This window comes from Panthera tigris, chromosome A2 (genome assembly GCF_018350195.1).
Source record: "Panthera tigris isolate Pti1 chromosome A2, P.tigris_Pti1_mat1.1, whole genome shotgun sequence".
Taxonomy (NCBI): Eukaryota; Metazoa; Chordata; class Mammalia; order Carnivora; family Felidae; genus Panthera; species Panthera tigris.
This window is the reverse complement of record NC_056661.1, coordinates 12030532-12048990: the sequence shown is the minus strand read 5'-3', so window position 1 is coordinate 12048990 and position 18459 is coordinate 12030532. Positions and strand designations below refer to the sequence as shown.

Below are 18459 nucleotides of genomic sequence, written 5' to 3'. Positions count from 1 at the left end.
CCAATTGCACAGTCTCTACAGGAGGGCAGAACTGTCACAACAGAACCTGGTGACGGCAGCTAAAACCAACTCCGACTGCTATGCGGCCAGCCTGTCGCCTTGGGCCTCGGCCAGCGCCGAGCGCGGCCTCACGCTCTTGGCCACGTCCGGCCAGAGGTGCGCACGGGCTCCCAAGCACCTGGGTCTGCCGCTGGAAATCAAAGACGGAATCACTTCATGGCACTACAGATCTGGAAAAATAAAAAATCTCAGCTAGAAAGAACATCCAGTTTGGAGACAGCAGGAGGGAAGAGGACGCGGGGGGCGGGGGGCGGGGGGGCTGCCCGGGGGCCCAGAGGCAGACAGATGCCCCAATCACAGGTGGACCGTGTGTGGTTGGTTGCGTTCTCAGGGTCACGCGTGGCGTCCCCTCGGTGCTCAGGCGGGGAATGCCGAGAGAGGCCCACGGAGCCGGCCGAGGCTGGACTGCAGACCAGCACCTGGTTGTGAAACAGGAAGGGCTCCCCCCACGCTTCTTTCCTCAGGATTTCCGTAATTTGTGCTTCCCTTTGGTCTGGCTTGACAGTTAAGAAGAGAAAGGAGGGGGGAAAGAGAATGGTTTTCGTCACTTGTCCAAAACTGACAGAAGAGGAGAAGGTAGGCGTCAGATGTGCTGGCTGGACGCTTTGTGGGCCCGGCATGCGTCGCCTCGCTCAGGGTGTGGGGGCCCAGCACTCCTGGAACCGTCGCTGGGCTCCGGGGCCTGGCTTCCGTGGTGGGGACGTGGACGGGCTTTCCGGTGGGGCTTCGGTTGTGCTGCAGGGAGGCCTGGAGACAGAGGCCCACCGTGCCGGCTGATGTTGGCGGCCACAGCTCCGCTCCAGCTTCCTCTCTGGTCACGTGGTGAGAGGGCCCGTTCCGCAGACCAGAAAAATAGCAAATTCTTAACTTATTCCATCTCCAAAGTTGAAAAAAGATCAGACAGTTACTAAAATCAACAATTTCTCAACTGTGTCTGGTGGCCATGGGCCCGGTGGCCGCGGCACGGCAGGGAGTGTTGGGGGGGGAGGGCCCCCGGCCGAGCGAGGGGCTCGCTCAGGACAGGCACAGTCAGCTCAGCTGAGCGAGGCTCAGAGTAAGGCAGTGCTCCTCACAGAAGAACACATCGGAAAAAGCTGCTTCTCTTCTGCTGGTCTGGGGTGATTTTGACTCCCTGGCTGCTCCCTTGGGGACTGTTGCCTTCCTGAAATTGCAAAGGGTTTTGCAAGGTCATGGCTGGGGATCAGCACTATGTCTCTTAACCAACCGGCCCACCGACCAATGAACCAACCACCCACCCGTCTGCCAGGATCCGGATGGTCCATCCACCCACCCGTCCCCTCCCATTTGTCAAACCTTCTGCCACCTTCCAACCATCCATTCATCCAACTGTCCCTTCCAACTCGCTTTTTACAAACCCCAGATCTGCTACGTTCCTCCCCTTTCCAACCACTCATTGTCAGTCTTTCAGTCGCCTGCCCATCCCCCGTTCCATTCATCTCCTCGACAACTTTCCCACCATTTGTTGACCCATCTCATTCTCCTTTCCCTACTTCCGTCCCTCTATCCATCTATCCATCTGTGCTCAGCCCCTCCCGGCGAGGCAGCCCAGGGGCAGTGGAAAGACTGTCTCCTGGGATTGAGGGGAGGCTGGGCTCAAGGTCGCAACGCCACTCACACAGGACTCCCCGTAACCGTGTGCCAAGGCTTGGACCCACCTCTCCCCTTGTCCACCTTCTGCCCCGCAGCTGGTGGCATAAGCCCTAATCTCTGATCTCGTCTGCTCAGTCCATACTGACACCCATCCACCTCCCCCAGGTTTCTGAGGAGTGGCCTAAATCCGTCACTTGAAGCCTCTGCGAGCTGGCCCCTGCCTACCCTGGGAACTCAGACCCTGCTTTCTCCTTCTACTGTTGGCGAGGTTTGGTCTCCTTTTGACTAGTCTCTTCTTGCCTTTGTGCTCTTAGGTAAAACCTGAAGTTTTATTCAGGCAACTATCGAACACTTATGTGGTGCTAGGCACTTTTGTGGGCGCTGGGCAGGCAGGGGTGGACAGGACAAAAGGTCCCGCTGGGGGCAGACAAATCGCACAGCTAAACAACTGAGCGGCGCTTTCCACAGCAGCGAGTAATGAGACAAAACAGGTGAAGGGTGGAGAAGCGTTTCGATGGTGATGTCGGAGCGCAGACCTCTCGGAAGCGAGGCCAGGGATGGTCCAGGGGCCATGGTCAGCGGAGTAACTGCCCCCCAAGATGTCCACGCCCTCGTCCCTGGAACCTGCACAGACGGTACGTGACGTGGTGGCAGAGACTTTGCAGACGCGATTGAGGAGGGGTGGGGAGAGGGGCCTGGATCACCCAGGTGGGCCCCATCTAACCCTGCGACTCCTTAAAAGCAGAGAAACTTTCCAGCCGTGGTCGAGGAAGAGCGAGACAAAGGAAGCAGGAAGCAGGGTCAGGGAGGTGCTGGGTGGCTGGCTCGGAAGACGGAGGAAGGGCTCACAAGGCAAGGAATGTGGTGGCTTCTAGAAGCTGGACAAGGCAAGGCAGCGGGTCCTCCCTGTGGGGAGGGCACCCCTGCTGACACCTTGGTCTCAGTCCAGTGAGACCCGTTTCAGACTTGTGACCTCCAGAACCGTCATGCTCGTGTGTCGTTGACGCTACTAAGCTTGTTCCGGGAACGCATTCCCGGATGCGCGAGGGGGGCACCCACTGGGCCACTCCTGCCAAGCCGGACCGCCACTTTCCCCGGTGGAGGGGAAAGTCTAAAGGAATGTGGGGCATGTGAGGAACAAAAAAAGGCCTGGAGTGGACGGCAGGGAAGCGGCAGGGTGACAAGGTGGAGAGGGTGGCAGCGGCCCGGGCGGGTTGTGGGGACGCAGTGTGTGCTCAGCGGTGAGGAGCGCTGGGTTGAGCGGAGCGGGAGAGCACCAGCGGTCCGGGAGGAGGGTGCTGGCGGGGCCTGGCTTCCCCTGATGCTCTAGGAGGGGAGGCAGGGGTGGGCAGAACTGGCCGTCTGAGTAACACAGATACGAACTTGCAACTAGCACATAGACAGTTCTGGAGATCTGATGCACGGCACAGCGATCACAGTCAAAGTTGCTTAAGAGACCAGATCTGAATTGTTCTCAACGCAAAAGAGAAACAGTAAGTACACGAGTATGTGAGATAATAGAGGTATCGGCTCCCAGCGTGTTAAAACCAACGTACTGTAAGCCTCAAATTTACGCAACGTTCAACGTCAGTGGCATTTCGATTAAAAAGACAGATAGGAAGCCGTGGAGGCTGCAACTCTGCATGTGAACAAAGGTGACAGGGAACGAGAAGGCGTTTAACTGTGATTTACAGTTCAGCTCAGAAAAAGAGAGGTCGCACGGACTGTGGCTGCACACCCGTGTTTCACAGTCTGGGCCTTGGAAGGACACGGCACATTCTAGGGGCAGTTGACAGGCCGATGCCGAAAGCACAGGCTACGGAAAAAGTGAGTGTGATGCTTAGTGTCACCGCCGGGGGGCGAGTGTCAGAAGGAGCCTCTAGAATCAAACTCTGGCTGAAGAGAAACAAAATTACAGGAACACTGCACGCCGTCGTCGGGCCGTACGTCTGCTTGCGTGGACACGGTCCTGTTTTGGCTAAAGGGCTGCCACTAAATGGATCCCATCCCTTGTGACTGAATTCGCAGCATCTTAGAATTCCGGAGCCATGTTTTCAGTCAGACGTGACCTACCTGAGTGGCATTTTGTGTCACGTGCGCACTCGCGTGTGACCAGGCGTAACGCAAGCCAACGAATAGCTCACTTCACGCCCTGGAATCAGACAGCGAGGGGTGTCACCTGGCCGGGAAACGGGGGCCACTGGAATGGAGGGCTCGGGGCCAAGACTCCCAGCAGTGTTTAGGGGCTGAACACGCCCAACGTAAACTCGAGTGTGTAGATGTGACCAAAGAAAGTGGTAGTTGTAGAGAGTGGGGACCATGAAACAAAAAGGCCAGAAAACAGACAAAAGGGCGGATACGGAGGGATCCAGGTGGGACCTCTCAGAGGCCCCAGGGCCCTGGCACCCACCGAAGGTCACAGAACTGTCACAGCCAGCAGAACTTGGGGTGGACTCATCAAGACGGAAAGCTGGTGGCTGTCAGCCCTGCGGGGGGGGGGGATGGGGGGTGGGGGGTGGGGGAGGGCAGGGGGTGTCTTGTCACGGACTGGGGGGGTGGCGGACTGTGGCTCTGGGCCTGCCTTTTCTGCAGGAGGCTCTCTCTCCTCACACGTGCCATCTCCCAGGTAGGATGGCAAGGGCCGCGTGTCCCCTGCTGGCCCATGAACTTAGTAGGGAGCACCTGTCACGGAGCAGCTCCGGGCCCCAGAGCAGCGGATGGGGCAGAGCAGGGTGTCCTGCTGTGGATGCCCAAACCACTCCTGCTAACTCCTGCCCCTTTCCCAGAGATGCTCGACTGGGTCTAGCCGGGCCCTGAAGAGCAGGATCTGCCCGGGGAGGCGTCACAGCACTGAGGCCAAGGATGGCTGGCTCCAACAGGGACCCATGCAAGGATTCAGAAAGCACATACACTCACCAGTTTTTTGTCCATTTTTGCTTTGATGTCTCTGGCGAGAGTGAAAAATGCCTGTGGAATAAGGATGTTGTCAGGGCCGCGGGAGCAGGAAGCGGGTAGGGGCCTGCGGGTGCTGGGCCACTCCTGTGTAGGAGAAGTGGCGGGACAGTGGGGTGGGCAGGGGAGCAGCGTCAGGGTGGCTTCCCAGGTGGGGTCTCACCTGTCCAGCCCCATCTCCTGCCACCACTGGGCCACTCCTGCCAAGCTGGACCGCCACCTCCCCTGAGCCAATGACCTGGGACATGGGGTCACCCTTGACTGGACACAGAGGAAACTGAGGTTCAGAGGGGTCGAGTGACTTGTCTGAAGGCACCCAGTGCCTAACTGACAGAGCCAGAAGGATCCAGGAGGAGGGCCCAGTTTTCCACCGCCGACTCCTGTGCTCTGTCCACTTTTGCCCCCACCTCTGACAGTCAGGTCAGGGCCGGGCAGAGAGGAAAAACAAGCCGTTCTTAGCCAAACACACTTCGCGTGGGGTCTCTGCCAGCAGGGAGGCCTGGGAGGGCCAGTGCCAGGTCAAGGCTTGCCTCCCCATGCTTGACGAGGCTCGAGCTGGCCCCTCTTGGTAGGGAGGCAGAGTCTCAACGAACGCCCACATGACGTGGAATATTCTGTTGTGAAGGCTGGTTTCGGTGCTAGGGAAGACCAAAGTGGTGGGCCTAAGGGTCTGGGGGACAGTGAAGGTCTCCCTGCGAGGGGCCACTCGGGCTGGGCCCTGAGGGGAAAGGGGGTGCAATGAGGGTGTGGCACGGGTGGCCTGGGATGGAAAGTTGTGGGCAAGGCCCAAGCTGTGGGTGGCACACACCGCCTGGGGCTGGTGAGGGAGGGCCTTCTGTGCCAGGCGTGTTGGGCTGAGGTTGGGAGCAACATGGAAGGTGAATTTTGGAAAGATCACTGGGGCAGTGGGATGGAGGTCGGCAGATCAGCTCCACGGAGAAGAGCGGGTGGCCCCGGCCAAAGCTCAGTCATCTGGGCTTGCTGACCGGGGCCTGTCTGTGAGGGTGGCAGGGCCGAGGGCACACACATCGAGCTGGGCCTGGGCACCTGTCAGCTGGGACTCTCTGAGGCCGTTTCTCCATTGGTAAAACGGCGCCTGCTCCCCAGGGCTGCCCAAGAACCACTGAGGTAACAGCCTAGGTGCCCAGCCAGGGCCTGCACCTGCTGATGTCAGAACATGGCAACTCCCTCAAGGGGCCTGGCACACCGCCTAGAAAGTGCCGCGTGGCCAGCCGAATGAGGGACCGACCTTAGGCAGCCCAGGGCCTGAGGTCGGTCCCCCTGGTAGAGCCTCCCCAGAGGGTGCAGCCTGTCCCTCAGCCCAGAGGACCCAGGACTCACGTTCTCCACGTTGATGTTGGCCTTCGCACTGGTCTCCATGAACTTGATTCCATAGTCCAGGGCGAGCTGCGTGGAAGGGAGATACACACGTGCATGTTAGCCACTAGGTACCCCTGAACCCCACAAACCCTGAGCCAGGAGCAGTGCAGAGGCGGGAGTTGGGGGGGGTCTCAGACCATGGATCTGACACGTGGGCTGCTCCCTCAAGTCCCCAGTGGAGAGCAGGTGGTGAACATCCCTGGCAGGAGGGTGGAGGGGGCGTGGCTCAAACCACTGCTCTCTCCTCTGCTTCCTGTGGGTCCCACAGGTTCCAACCGGATGCCGTGAGGGAGCACACAGAGCACATCCCAGAAGCCGCTGCGTGTGCAGTCTTTAGACGGAAGCCCAGCGGAGGGAGTGCCTTCCACTCTCCCTTTGTCCTGAGTCCCAGACCCCCTCAGTCTTGTACAAGCCAGGCTGGCCGGTTATCGTATGCTTGTAGAGACTGTGAGAGAGTCTCCCCCAAAGCCCACTCGGCGAGTGAGCAATCGGAGACCCTCTGGGGCAGAACAGGCCTCCATGCAGAGAACCCTAAAACCCTGAGGTCCCTGTGCCACGAGGTGCCAGGCCCACGCCGGTGGCCATGCCCACCTTCTCTCCCCGTTCCTTGGACACTTGTCTCTTGTCGTTCACGTCACACTTGTTCCCGAGTATCATCTTTTCGACATCTGCAGAAGCATGCTGAAGGGGAGGGCAGACGGGTGGTGAGAGGTCAGAGGCCAACACACAGTCTGTCTCCCGAAATCCGCGTGGTGGGCCAAGACTGCTGACACACCCTTGTACAGGGGACGAGCTGAAGATCAGAGAGGCTGAGTGGCCTGTCCCACGTCACACAGCCAATACAAGAGCAGAGTCCAGGTTCTGGCTACTACTCTGACCGAGGACATGCTCTCTGGCTGCTGAGGACAGCTTCCCTACGGGCTGTGTCACCCAGGCCCTGAGGCCATCCCTGGGCTCCTGGCAGGGTCTGGCCTACGGAGGCAAGCGAGGCTGGGATATTTACCCCCGCTTGCCTCCCTCCCTCCCTGCCTCTTCCGCTGGAGGCCCCAGCTGCTCTCCCAGGACCTTCCGCCCCACTCCAGTTTGCTCCGTTTGGACTCTGGAAGTAGGCAGTGCCTGGGGTGGCAATGGCCCCCCACTGCAGCCAGCCCCGGGGTGTCCCCATCCCCTGGCGCCCCCCACAGCTGCCTCATGCTTGTAAAGGGCTCCTCCTCCAACCCTTTCTTGGGCTCCAGTGGAAGGTTCCACGCTTCCCGAAGGACGAGGGTATGGAAAGGGACCTCATCGTGTAGCTCAGATCAGGTCTCGTGAAACACTGCTCTGCTCCCGAACTTCCTGTTAACTGCAAGACCCTCTCGCCCACTGGCCAGAAACACTGAGTTTCCACAAGGACCAATGGGAGTGGTTCCTTGTCCTCAGCCCGGGCACGGCCTCCGGCCAGCAGACCATCAGGTCTGACAGTGGGCCTGTCAGGATGGCGGCCTGGTGCCACTGCTCACGGATGTCAGCCGTGGCGTGACCTTTGGCTGCGGCTTTATGGATGGGTGAAGTCCTCTCGCTGCACCTCAGACCCGAAGCCCCACCTGGTGAGTCACCGAGAGACACAAGTGCTGTCGTCCAAGAAGGCTTTGGGGTGAGCCTGTCTGGGAAGCCAGAAGGCGGGGACGCCAGCTTTGGGACGGGGAGGCGGGGCTAACTGCCTTCTTTTCCCTCCTGGGTTCAAGGTCTGCTTTCCCAGCCAGCTGCAGTCGAAGAGCTGCTGGCTTGAACTCGGGTGGCTCAAACCAGCTCACACCCCGCTCTGCTGAAACTCAGAGTACAATCTGAAATGCCTGTCTGCCAAATGCAAGGGTCATGCCTATCCTGGAACCTCCCGTTTCTAGAAAGCACCAAATGCTCACAGTGATCAAGAGCTCAGGTATCTCTTCTCTCACGGCTGAGACATTGCCCAAACCTGACAGCCCCGGTGGGGAAATTAATGGGCTCTCAGGGCCACCCCATGATGACGCGAGGCCCATGTGTGGTCTCCAGGGTCAGCCACCTGGGTCCCGGTCCCCATTCCGGGTACATCCCTGGCCATGGAGCTCTTGGCAAGTGACTTCTAGGGGTCTCTGTGCCTCAGTGAGCTCATCTCTTATCCGAGGAGCTCTGGGGTGGCGACCGAGGTGGGGACATGCATGAAGTTCCTCTACACGTGAGGGGCGCAAGCCTTACCTCCTCAATATTCCGAATCCAGTTCCGGATGTTGTCAAAGGATTTCTCGTTGGTGATGTCATAGACCAGCATGATGCCCTGGGTGGGAAGGGAGACAAACGTGTGCTCTGGACAAGCTGCGAGCTGAGGGGGAGGCCCCAGCAAGGTGGGGTGGCCGAGACCCCAGCAAAACGCCCCTCCTGCCAACTCCCTCCACTCCACCCCTGGGGCCCTTCCTTCTGCTGGACTCCAGGACCGGCTCCTCCCTGGTCGCCCAGGCTCTAGTCCTGCCCACCCCGCCACCAAGGTGACCCTTCACCCTGCAGACCAGACCCCACCACACTCGTGCTTGCAGACGAGCCTCGCGGGCTCCCCAGCACCAGCAGGGCACGTGTGCCCATGGCCTGGCAGCTCTCGGCGTCCCACCTGCCTCCCAGCCCCATGCTCCAAGGCCCCAGAGCCCACAGTGCTCCCCTTCACTCAGTCCGCCCTGCCTGAGTCCCCTCTGAGCACCTACTGCGCACCGCGTTCTATGGTAGGGTCCCGTTGAAGCCTCACAGCCCTCACAGGTGGGTCCGGCTGTCCCCACTCTGCAGACGAGGACCCAGAGGTGTGGGGTGGCCAGGCCCGCCTCCCTTCCTGTGAGAGAGTAAAGGGCGTAACCGGGGTCTGAACCCTGGATGGCCTGATCCTGACACTCTTGTGTGTTCCAATGAGTCCACCCACGGGGCCAGCTTGGAGCGTGGGGCTGGGCGGCACTGAGGCCCCTGAGGGTCCGTTACCCACGTGTGAGCAGGTGGGAGACAGCGCAGGAGTCCCTAAAGAGCTGCAGAGTGAACCCACCTCCACCTGGGCCCGTGACCTTGCCGCCACTGCGAAGGACACGTGTCCCTGTTTGATACAGAGCAAACTGAGGCCCACAAAAGCACCCTTAAAGGTTCAAGCCCGGGAGAGACTGACCCTGAACAAGTTGGTCACACCAGCTCCCATTAGGAACCTCCCTGGGCCCTCATCAGGACCAAGTAACGCCGAGGGCCACCTTCCAGGCACAGGGCCCCAGCTGTCCTGGGCCGGCCTGGCTTACTCCATGTGCTGAGGCCACCCCCTCCCGACGGCCCGGCCCTGCATCCGAGACCGCTGGTGCCAGCCAAGACGTCCCTGAGGCTGCCCGAGTCTGCAGAGTGAGAACGTGGGCTGCGGGCACTGGGTGGAGAGCGGCGAGGACGTGTGGTAAGACCTCAGGGACGGGAAAGGAGAGCCCCTGTAATTCCGAAGCCCCGCCGTGAACCCAAGGAGACACGCAGGGGCCTCGCAGCCTGCCACAACTGAGGCCCCGGCCAGGACCCCTCCGGAAGGCCATCTGGGGGCCCCCTCTCAGGGGTCTCTTGGGGAGACTGAACGGAGACCACCTGCAGGATAACCAGGAGCTTGTAGAGGGGCCGTGCTGTCGGCCACTCCCCAGCCAAGGCCAGCTCGAGTACGAGATCCCGGTGCGCAGACTCCCTAGGTCAAGCACTGCAGAGGCCTCTGGCCGTCAGGGGGCAAGAAACGCCACGAGGTCATGAGAACTTTCCTCCCTTTTATCCAGGGACTGGCCCCTCGGGTGGCCCAGGGCTCTGGCCACCACCAGCAAGTTGACACCCCACGCTCCAGATTCCAAGGTGCCAGATATTCACCACCCGAGGGGGTGGGGGTGGTGGGTGGAGCTATCAGGAGCGAGAAGCGCCGAGAAAACACGGGATCACCCTATTCCAGGTCCTCCGTGGAAACTCTCCTCGGGGCCCCAAGCGACCATGTTCCCAGCCCCCACTGGGCACGGCTGCCCCTATCAGCTTGTAAGCTCCCAACGGGACAACGGACACCCAATGTCCCCAAATTTGGGACCCAAGAGTCTAGTACCATGCAGGGAGAGGGCGATGGCTGCGATGGGGGCAATGTTCTCTGAGCTATCCGGTAAGGTCACCCCTGGCCACACGTGGCTCTGCAGTGCCTAAAAGGTGCGACCAAGGGGCTGGATTTCTTACTTGCGTCAATTTACGCTCAAAGAGCCACATGCGGTCACTGGCTTTATATATGGGTTCTATAAGGCTATATATATCCAATCTAGGACTGCAAGCCACAAACACCCTGGCTCAGGCCAGCGTCATCAAGGGCTGGCTGAGGATGTGGGCACTGGAGACAGCCAATCGGCACTGGCCCAGTCATTTCCCCTCTGCGTGAACTGAAGCAGGACATGGAACCGTGCTAGGCCTTAGGTCCCCTGTCAGTGAAACGTGGACAACCGTGGCACCCGTGCTCCGCTGTTAATGGCCAAGACCTGGGCCCAGCAGCTGGCACATGAAAGGCCTCAGAGAATGGGGGAGGTGGTGGGGGACTATTTCAGCCCAGATGGGGAGGGGGGCTACCTGAGGCCACACAGCAGAAGCTCCCCCAGGACCCCGGTTCCCCGAGGCCCCTGCCCCACCAGAGCACAGCCAGGAAATTAGTAAATAAATTTTAATGAGGAGTGCTAAGGTTGCAATGCACATGATTGAGTTTCTGTTATGTTTCAAAAGCTGTGTGGGATACTCTAAATACTTAATGCCTCCGTTCATTTCTGCCGTCCACCGGTATTTCCCGAATACCCACCACATACCCAGTGTGGTCCCAGGCATGGGGCATACGGCAGTGACTGAGACGTGGCCCTGCCCTCACAGAGCTTGTGGTCTTGCAGAGGAAACAGGCATGTATGCGGTCACATGACGGGGTGTGCACCGGGCGCCAGAAACGGGCAGACGGCCATCCGCCCTCGTGGCTGCCCGAAACGGAGTCCTGTTCTCTGTTCCACTTTCCAAGTAAGGAGATGCAGCTCAGAGGGTGACCCAGGGTGCTGAGCCAGGGGCCAGGGCTCTGCCTCCCGCTCCCCCCAGACCCTGAGCGCTCCGCTGTGTGCACACCTCACATGAGCTCGACCCACTCGGAGGGCAGGAACCCGGCCTATTCCGGGTCCTCCTCCGCATCTAGCTCAGGCCTGGCCTAGAGAAGGTGCTCCGTAAAAGCACCTGAGGGATAAGGAACGAGTCTTCCTGTGATAGCACCCTGCCTCTGGCCCGGGGGACCGTACAACGGCCAACTGCCCAGAGCAAGTCAGCTCCTGGATGATGTTCAAGTTTTCAGTAGCAAATTCCACAGAGACTGACACAGGCCACGTGAGCGCTCCTAAGTGTCGGGGCATGCTATCTCCAATTTCACTGACCTCACCTGGAAGAACCGGCTTCCTCTGTCTTCCCTCATTCCCAAAGAATTAACCGTCCTTAAACCCTGCATTGTCCCTGAAGCAGAAGAGGATGTATGTCGGGGTGGGGGCAGGGCACATAGCCTTTTCCTAAAACTAACCCGGGACCGAGGACCCCGGAGGAGCCCGAGCACGGACTCCCCAGAAGCATCCGGGTTTGGGCATTCACGAGAGTGATGTTCGCGTGGACTTTAAGAAAAGAAACAAAAACCAGTCCCTACCATTGCACCCCTGTAGTAGGCCGTTGTGATCGTCCGAAACCGTTCCTGACCAGCTGTGTCCCTAGAGGAGAAGAAGGGAGAGTGGTGACAGCAAACACCAATCGTCATCACCGTGGGAACAACGGGTACTCACCCGGGATGGACGCGGGTTGTTTCTTAATTCACTGTCCGACTGTGGGACAGCACCTTCGTCCTCTACTCTTACAGAGGAGGAAACAGTGACTCAGGGGTGTCAAAGACCTGCCCCATAGGGCGTAAAGTCATTCCCTCCAATGACCCCTCTGCTGCACCTCTGTTTCCTGGGGATTCTTCCCAGAGTTTCCGGCTCACAGAAGAGCCGAGATCAGATGTCAGCTGTGAAAATCCAGGGCCATGCAGGCATGGAAGGGGCCGGTCACATGGCTGGAGGGGTGTACCTTCATGCTTGCTTGCTGTCTTGGCAGAAGCCAGGGAGCAAGTCTTCCCTCGTTGGTGGAGGGCGACACCTGGGTGAGACACATCGTGCCCAGCCCAGCTCCTGGCACAGGGGGCATTCAGTGCTCGGTGTAAAGATGGCCTGACTGATTGGTGGCGGGGCCAGGGCAAGCCCCGTGTCTTTTGTCTCTGGACTCGGGGTTCCTTTCGTGACCCTGCGAGGGCTCTGCATGGCTGGGCTGCACGGAGGCCCCTCAATCTGGGGCTCGGCTGGCTTTCTGACACCAACGGCAGGTGACGTTAGTGGTTAGGAACAGTCATTTCTATCCTCTGCCATGGCCTCAGTCTAGAGAAGCGTTAAGAGAGTCACTGACCCCATCGAGGCTGCTGAGAGCAGAAGTAGGAAGAGAGGAGAAGAGGAAAGCGAAACTTCTGCCAGCTGCCGCCGTGTCACCTTGGACTCCGGGCACTGAGGCTGCTGGGGAGCCACGTGGTAAAGATGGAGATGCTTCTAGGGCTTGTAACTTTTGAGGCAGCCAGAGACCAGGGACCAGGGACCAGAGACCAGAGACGGGCAGATTACCAGCTGACGAGGCGTCAGGCCTCATCCAGATTTCCACTCTGGAGTCAGACCAGAGGCGAACACCACGGGAGCCGAGGGGGCGCCCTGGGCAGGCAGAGCGATGCTCACGCTCTGAGACCCGGGGGAGGGAGACGGGCTGCGGGGAAGGTGGCTTCGTGGCCCCCCTCACGGCACTCCCTCCCACCACAGGTGCTCGCTCGGGCAGGGAGATTTCGCCACCCTCTCACATGTGACTTCTCTCTCATTTCGCTCAAGGCCCGTACTTCCCCGTGGGTGATGTGGCTTCCATCTGACCATCTGAGCTCAGCCTTCCTGGCACTTCCGAGGGGCTACAGACCCCAGGCAGCGCCAGCGACAGGGACTCACAACCTCTCCGATTTCACGTATCAGAAGAAGTCAGCCCCAGGTAAGCGGAAGAGAAAACGGGTCTTGCCGCTGGGCCTGGCCTCAGCTTATTTTTAGTTCTGGGATTTCAGGTCTGTGTGCTAAAGAAGTAAGGCTTGGGCTTCCCCGGGGGTGGGGGAGAAAAGAGGAAATGATGTCTGGCCTTCTTCAGCGAGCTGATAGGGTCAAAAGGAAACACTGGGCTGGGGCATGGCGTTGTCCCAAAGCCTTCACCACCGCCCAGGCACAGAGGGCATGCTCCAAGTCCAATGGAAGCAGGCCGCTCGGAAGCCCAGGCCCAGCGGTGCCCACATCGAAACGCTGAGCTAACCCGGACTGGCAGCTATGTCCCCAGAAGGTGCCGACAGACTCCAGGCCCCAGTAACCAGCAGAGCACAGTCTCTGGGTTTCGGAAGAAAGCCTGACGCGTATGGCTAGGCACAAAGAGGTGGAGGCCATGGTCACAGGGAGGGGGAAAGAGAGAGGCACCAAGGCTTCTGGCTCAAAGCACTCCCTGGGTGAAGGGGCGGAGGACGCCAACGCCTCTTACCATATCTGTAGCTTAATTCTCTTGCCATCGAGCTCTATGGTCCTAATTTTAAAGTCAATTCCTGAAAGAAAAGGAAAGAAAAGGCACATCACGGTCAGCCCACTGCCCAAGCTGCATCTGAGGCAGCTGCTGCCAACCTGTTACGGAGCACCTGCCTGGTACTGGGGCACCTGGGATCTCGGAAGCTCCCACAACAAGTCTGGAGGCGCCTGGAGAGAACGTTCTCCTCTCCTGGAAGGGGAAGCTGAGGCTCAGAAGGCAGACCGAGCTGGCGGGCAAACCCAGGTCCTTCAGGCAACAAAGCCTTGTTCTCTCCCCTCTGCCCACCAGGCAGCCTCTCAGAGTTGGCCTCCACGGAATCTTTCGAGGGCCAGAGCCCCACGCCTCCCACCACCTAGCACCAGGCCCTCCCAAACACACAGGGCATGGAGCCCCAGGATGCCCCCCAATACTGCTCTCATGGACCTCCAGCCTTCGCACATGCCGTTCCTTCTCTGTGGGTGGTCCCTATGCCGCCCACCTGTCGCCCTAACAAACTTTCTCCTTTCATTTTTTCAAGTTTATTTGCTTGCGAGAAGAGAGAGAGAGCGTGCATGTGCGCATACATGGGGGAGGGGCAGAGAGAGAGAGGGAAAGAATCCCAAGCAGGCTCCACGCTGTCGGCACAGAGCCCAACGTGGGGCTCAATCCCACGAACCATGAGTTCGTGACCTGAGCCAAAAGCAAGAGTCGGACGCTCAACCACTGAGCCTCCACCAGACCTGCTGGAAGGTCGCCTTCCAAGAAGCCTTCCTGACCCTGCCCTCCTCTCCCACTTGTCGGCTGTAGTCCCCTTTCCCCAAGACCAGGGTGACCTCTCAGCCTCCTACCCCCTCAGTCCCCTCCCCAGCTTTCCTGACCACATTCAACCATGTCACGAAGCTAACCTCTGTTCCAAACCTGCCAGCGTGTCCACCAACGGATGGGCAGATAAACAGAACGTGGCCCATCCGTACTACCACCCGGCCGTGAAAAGGAATGAAGGTCTGACACACGCCGCGACAACCAAAAACACCTTCCAGAAGCTTCCGCCACCCCCTCGGCCCCAGGATGAAGTGAGAACAGTTGAGCGTGTGCGCCAAGGTCCTGCCTCGCCTGGCCACCGCGCGGCAAACAGCTCCCACGACTGTTTCCTAAATATCCCACGCGCAGTCTGGACTCAGGGTTCTCGTGCTCGCTCTTCCCTCTCTTGGAACGTCGCTTCCTTCCATGACTTCCTGGCTCCCCCGGCCCTTCACTCAGGCCTCTGTTCAAGTCACCTCCCCAGGTGAGCCTTCCTGACCATCCTCACTCTCTCTCCCCTCGCTTCTTTTCCTTCTTCGGGTGCACACCTTGACAGTGCATTTGCTCCACGGATCTTGGGGTGAAAGTTGCCCATGGAAAACAGCCCGACCGTGCCTTTACCTCCGCGAGTTTGTTCTACATCTTTGCCCTTGAAGCCTGGAGGCGGGAGCCTGGCTTGAGCCCTCAGAACTGATGACGGGATGTTAATTCCATCGCTGCCCACCTCAGGAGCTGTCCAGGGGACCACAGGGAATATCAGTCTGCATCTGAAATGTGCCCACGAGGACAGAAGCTCCAGGAGAGCAGGGACTCAGACGCCTTACTCATGGCTGTGTCTCCGGTAACTCAGCATGGCAGAGGCCAGCTATGTATCTGCTAGAAACTGATCACCCAGTCCCACACACACACCTAGACTACAGGCCTTGTTACATTGGTTTCCCTCTGATTCACCCCAGTCATTTCTTCAGCCCCTGCAGCCGTGCTGGCACACAGCAGGCGTTGGGGAAAGATGGCAGGGCGAAAGAAATAAAAGCCACAGGGTGCCGTGTGGTTTACGAAGCACGTTCACATCTGCCATGTGTCTCCCTGAAGGTATGAGTGAATGGGGCCCCGAGGAAGCCGTGGGAGCTGAGCCAGGCTGTGAAGAACCAATTCCGAACTTGGCCGCTGGGCCAAGTTCACACCGCCAGTGATCGATGCAGCTTTTGAGAACGGGCTCTGGCAAAACGAAAGCTGGGCAGGAAATGAACAGCCACTTAATCCCTGATCCATAAAGACAAGCCAGAGGTGTACTCAGTGCCAGTAGAGAATCACCTTTACACATTCAGTTGCATTCCAGGACTAAGCGGCCCAGTGTTGTTCCTTCCTAAAACAGCCCCTACCTCCTGTCCCAGGTCCACAGGGACACGTGAAATCAAGACGCCCTGTTTAACCGGCAAAGCCCCACAGCATCACTCTGTCCTAACCTCTTCCTGGGTTTCATTAACACACCAGATTTAATTAGGAAGTGTTAAACTTTACAAGGCTAAGAATTATGAGGCCATCACTTCAAGGTCAGGATGAATTAAATTTGCTCAGAAGACAGAGGCCTACTGGAAAACTACAAATGTAATCAGAATACTGAGGTGGGAGGGAAGGATTCTGGGTTTAAGTGCCACCTGTACCTCCCTAGATGACCTTGCCCAAGCCATGTCTTTGTCTGGAAGTGGAGGCCGACCTCCTCGGAGCCCTAAAGAGCTAGACTGGGTTTCCTGGACAAGAATGAGAAACCAACAGAAAGATCCAATCTCCAAATTGATCTCACTAGTGCTTGTGCTGAACAGGAAGTTTCCGACGCTGGGACACTGAGGTCTGGGTGAGAGCAAGCCACAGCCTGCCAGGACGTAACATCACTTCCTGATTCATGGAGATGCAAACGCTATCCCAAAGTTGGACCCTGGAGTGGTGGAGGGGGAGGAATCAGAAACATCTGGGTCCAGGGATGAGATGCTGTCACTGCAGGAGCCAGAAATTCTGCTTCCTCCAGGCCGCCTCCGGCCACGATAACAACCTCTTACTCGTTGTACATTTACGATCCTCAACCATCCAGGGCACTGGTCAAGGCAGAGAGCATCACTCCTAAACTGAAGAAACAGGGCTCAGAGTCTAAGTGCTTGTTCAGGGTCGCCCAGCGGCTGGAAAGCTGGAATGACCATTTCCAGTCCAATTCTCTCAACTGTCAAGTGCAGCTCCTGGCGAGGGGCAGGAATGGAATGAGCGGCTCATGGTGGGGTTCAGGGAGATAAGGTTATTGGGCTCGAGTTACACAGGGGTAAAGCAAAGCCTGGTTCCTAGGCTTTCCCCATTCAGAATCAACTCCTGGGCTTGCTGACTATTCTGGAACAAGGCTGCACAGCTCACAGGCCACTCCATTTGATTGGTGTTACCTCCAGGTCAAACGTTTTCACACGGGCAATGGCTGTTTTTGTGACATGGGGACAAGTCAGCTCCACTTTTGTGGATATCAGAACTGAGAAGCAACAAGCCAATTCTGTTCAACCACAACGTGGGCTGGCTTTGTGGGAAAGGCTGTTCTGCAAAGTGACAACTGGTGTCCCGGGCCTCAAGATAGGGAAGTCAGCACCGTCTGTGGCAGCGGCTGATTTTGGTTTCTCACTCAGGTTTTTATCTGGCATCTCCTTGGGGATGACAGGTCCCAGGGCAGGCAGCTATCAGTCATCATTGCTATCACCTTCTAGTGGGATGGAAGGTCGGGCAGAGAAAGGCTCCAGACTCTTTCTTGCCATTCCTTCTAGAAGAAATTCACCCATGGGGGAAACAGGGCCAGGGAGAGGGGCTTAACCCCTGAACATTACAGAGGAAAGAGCAGGAGAGGGCTGGCTCTGGGATGGATCAGCCGTGCTTGCCCTGGGGATGAGTGCTCCCATCCGGTGGTCCAGTCTTGATTTTGGGCGTTAGACCCACAAGGATTCAAATTCCATCCTTGCCACCTGCAGACTGTGTGACCTTGGGTGAGTCGCATGCCTCCCGGAGCCTCAAATTCCTCAGTGAGGCTCATAACAGCACCTAACACAAAGGACTGGAGGGTGTAATAATGCACATAAAGGGGCTAGCGCACAGTACATGCTTAATAAGGTCAGATGTCAAAGGCCTCTTCCTACGGCCAACTCCCCAAGCCTGTTTCACTTCTGTAAGACGGCGACCCCAAAACAACAGCTTCGAGGGCTGCTGTGTGGACAGCACGAGATGACCGGCGCCAAAACCCCAGCCCAAGACCTGTACTTCCTGACGAGCAAGCTGAGAGTTGGGGCCTCAGTCTCCCCATCTGTAAAATGGGCCCTCGGTTCCTATCCCCTTCCCCATAGCCCGGGAACCCCCGAAAAGAGGTGGAAGCGGTTGCTCTTTTCCCCTCCGGTCCCCTCGACCCTCTCTAATCCCTGGATCCGTCCGGCCCAGCCGCTCCCTCAGCCCCAGCCCTTCAGGGGCGCGCCCGGCCCGGGCCTCCGGCGTCCCCGGCCGCTCCCCGGCCCCGCTACCTATGGTGGAGATGAAAGTTGAGTTGAACGCGTCCTCAGAGAAGCGGAACAGGACACAGGTCTTCCCCACCCCCGAGTCCCCGATCAGCAGCAGCTTGAACAGGTAATCGTAGGTCTTCGCCATATTACACTCTCTCCCCGACGGGAAGTGCAGCCAGCGCCTCGCCACTGGCCGCTGGTTCCGTCCATCAGCGCCGAGCCCGCCCCCTATTGGCTCCCGGCCCGCGGCGCGTCACCCAGGCCGACACCCTCCCCCGCGCCCCTCCCGTCGCGGGGAGACGTGGGGAAGGGGAGAGCAAGGCGCGGTGCCGGAAGCGGCCCGAGCGCGCCGGTCATTGGTCGGCGCTAGGGACAGGGCGGGCTGCAATTGGCCAGCGGTGAAGAGTCCAGGGGCTTCAAATGAAGACCAGGGGGGGCGGGGCATCGCGTGTCCCCGCCTTCTGCCCGCCCCCGACTTGGGGGCAGCCACGCCCCCGGGT

At 58.8% G+C, this 18459-nt stretch overlaps 1 protein-coding gene and 1 long non-coding RNA gene across 2 annotated transcripts; one reads left to right on the top strand and one right to left on the bottom strand.

Moving 5' to 3' along the window:
* Positions 1–535: 535 nt before the first annotated feature.
* RAB8A (RAB8A, member RAS oncogene family) lies at positions 536–18181 on the bottom strand. Its single transcript, XM_042978474.1, has 8 exons — positions 17981–18181; positions 13623–13683; positions 11692–11752; positions 8218–8295; positions 6595–6684; positions 5965–6030; positions 4588–4638; positions 536–1222 (listed from the first exon to the last, which is right to left on the bottom strand). The coding sequence occupies exons 1-8, from the start codon at positions 18102–18104 to the stop codon at positions 1130–1132; spliced, it is 624 nt and encodes a 207-aa protein (XP_042834408.1). The 5' UTR covers positions 18105–18181; the 3' UTR covers positions 536–1129.
* On the top strand, positions 8288–15506 carry LOC122236613. The gene is made up of 3 exons (XR_006214703.1): positions 8288–9426; positions 12944–13094; positions 14569–15506. It is a non-coding gene; the product is annotated as an uncharacterized LOC122236613 (long non-coding RNA).
* Positions 18182–18459: the final 278 nt, after the last annotated feature.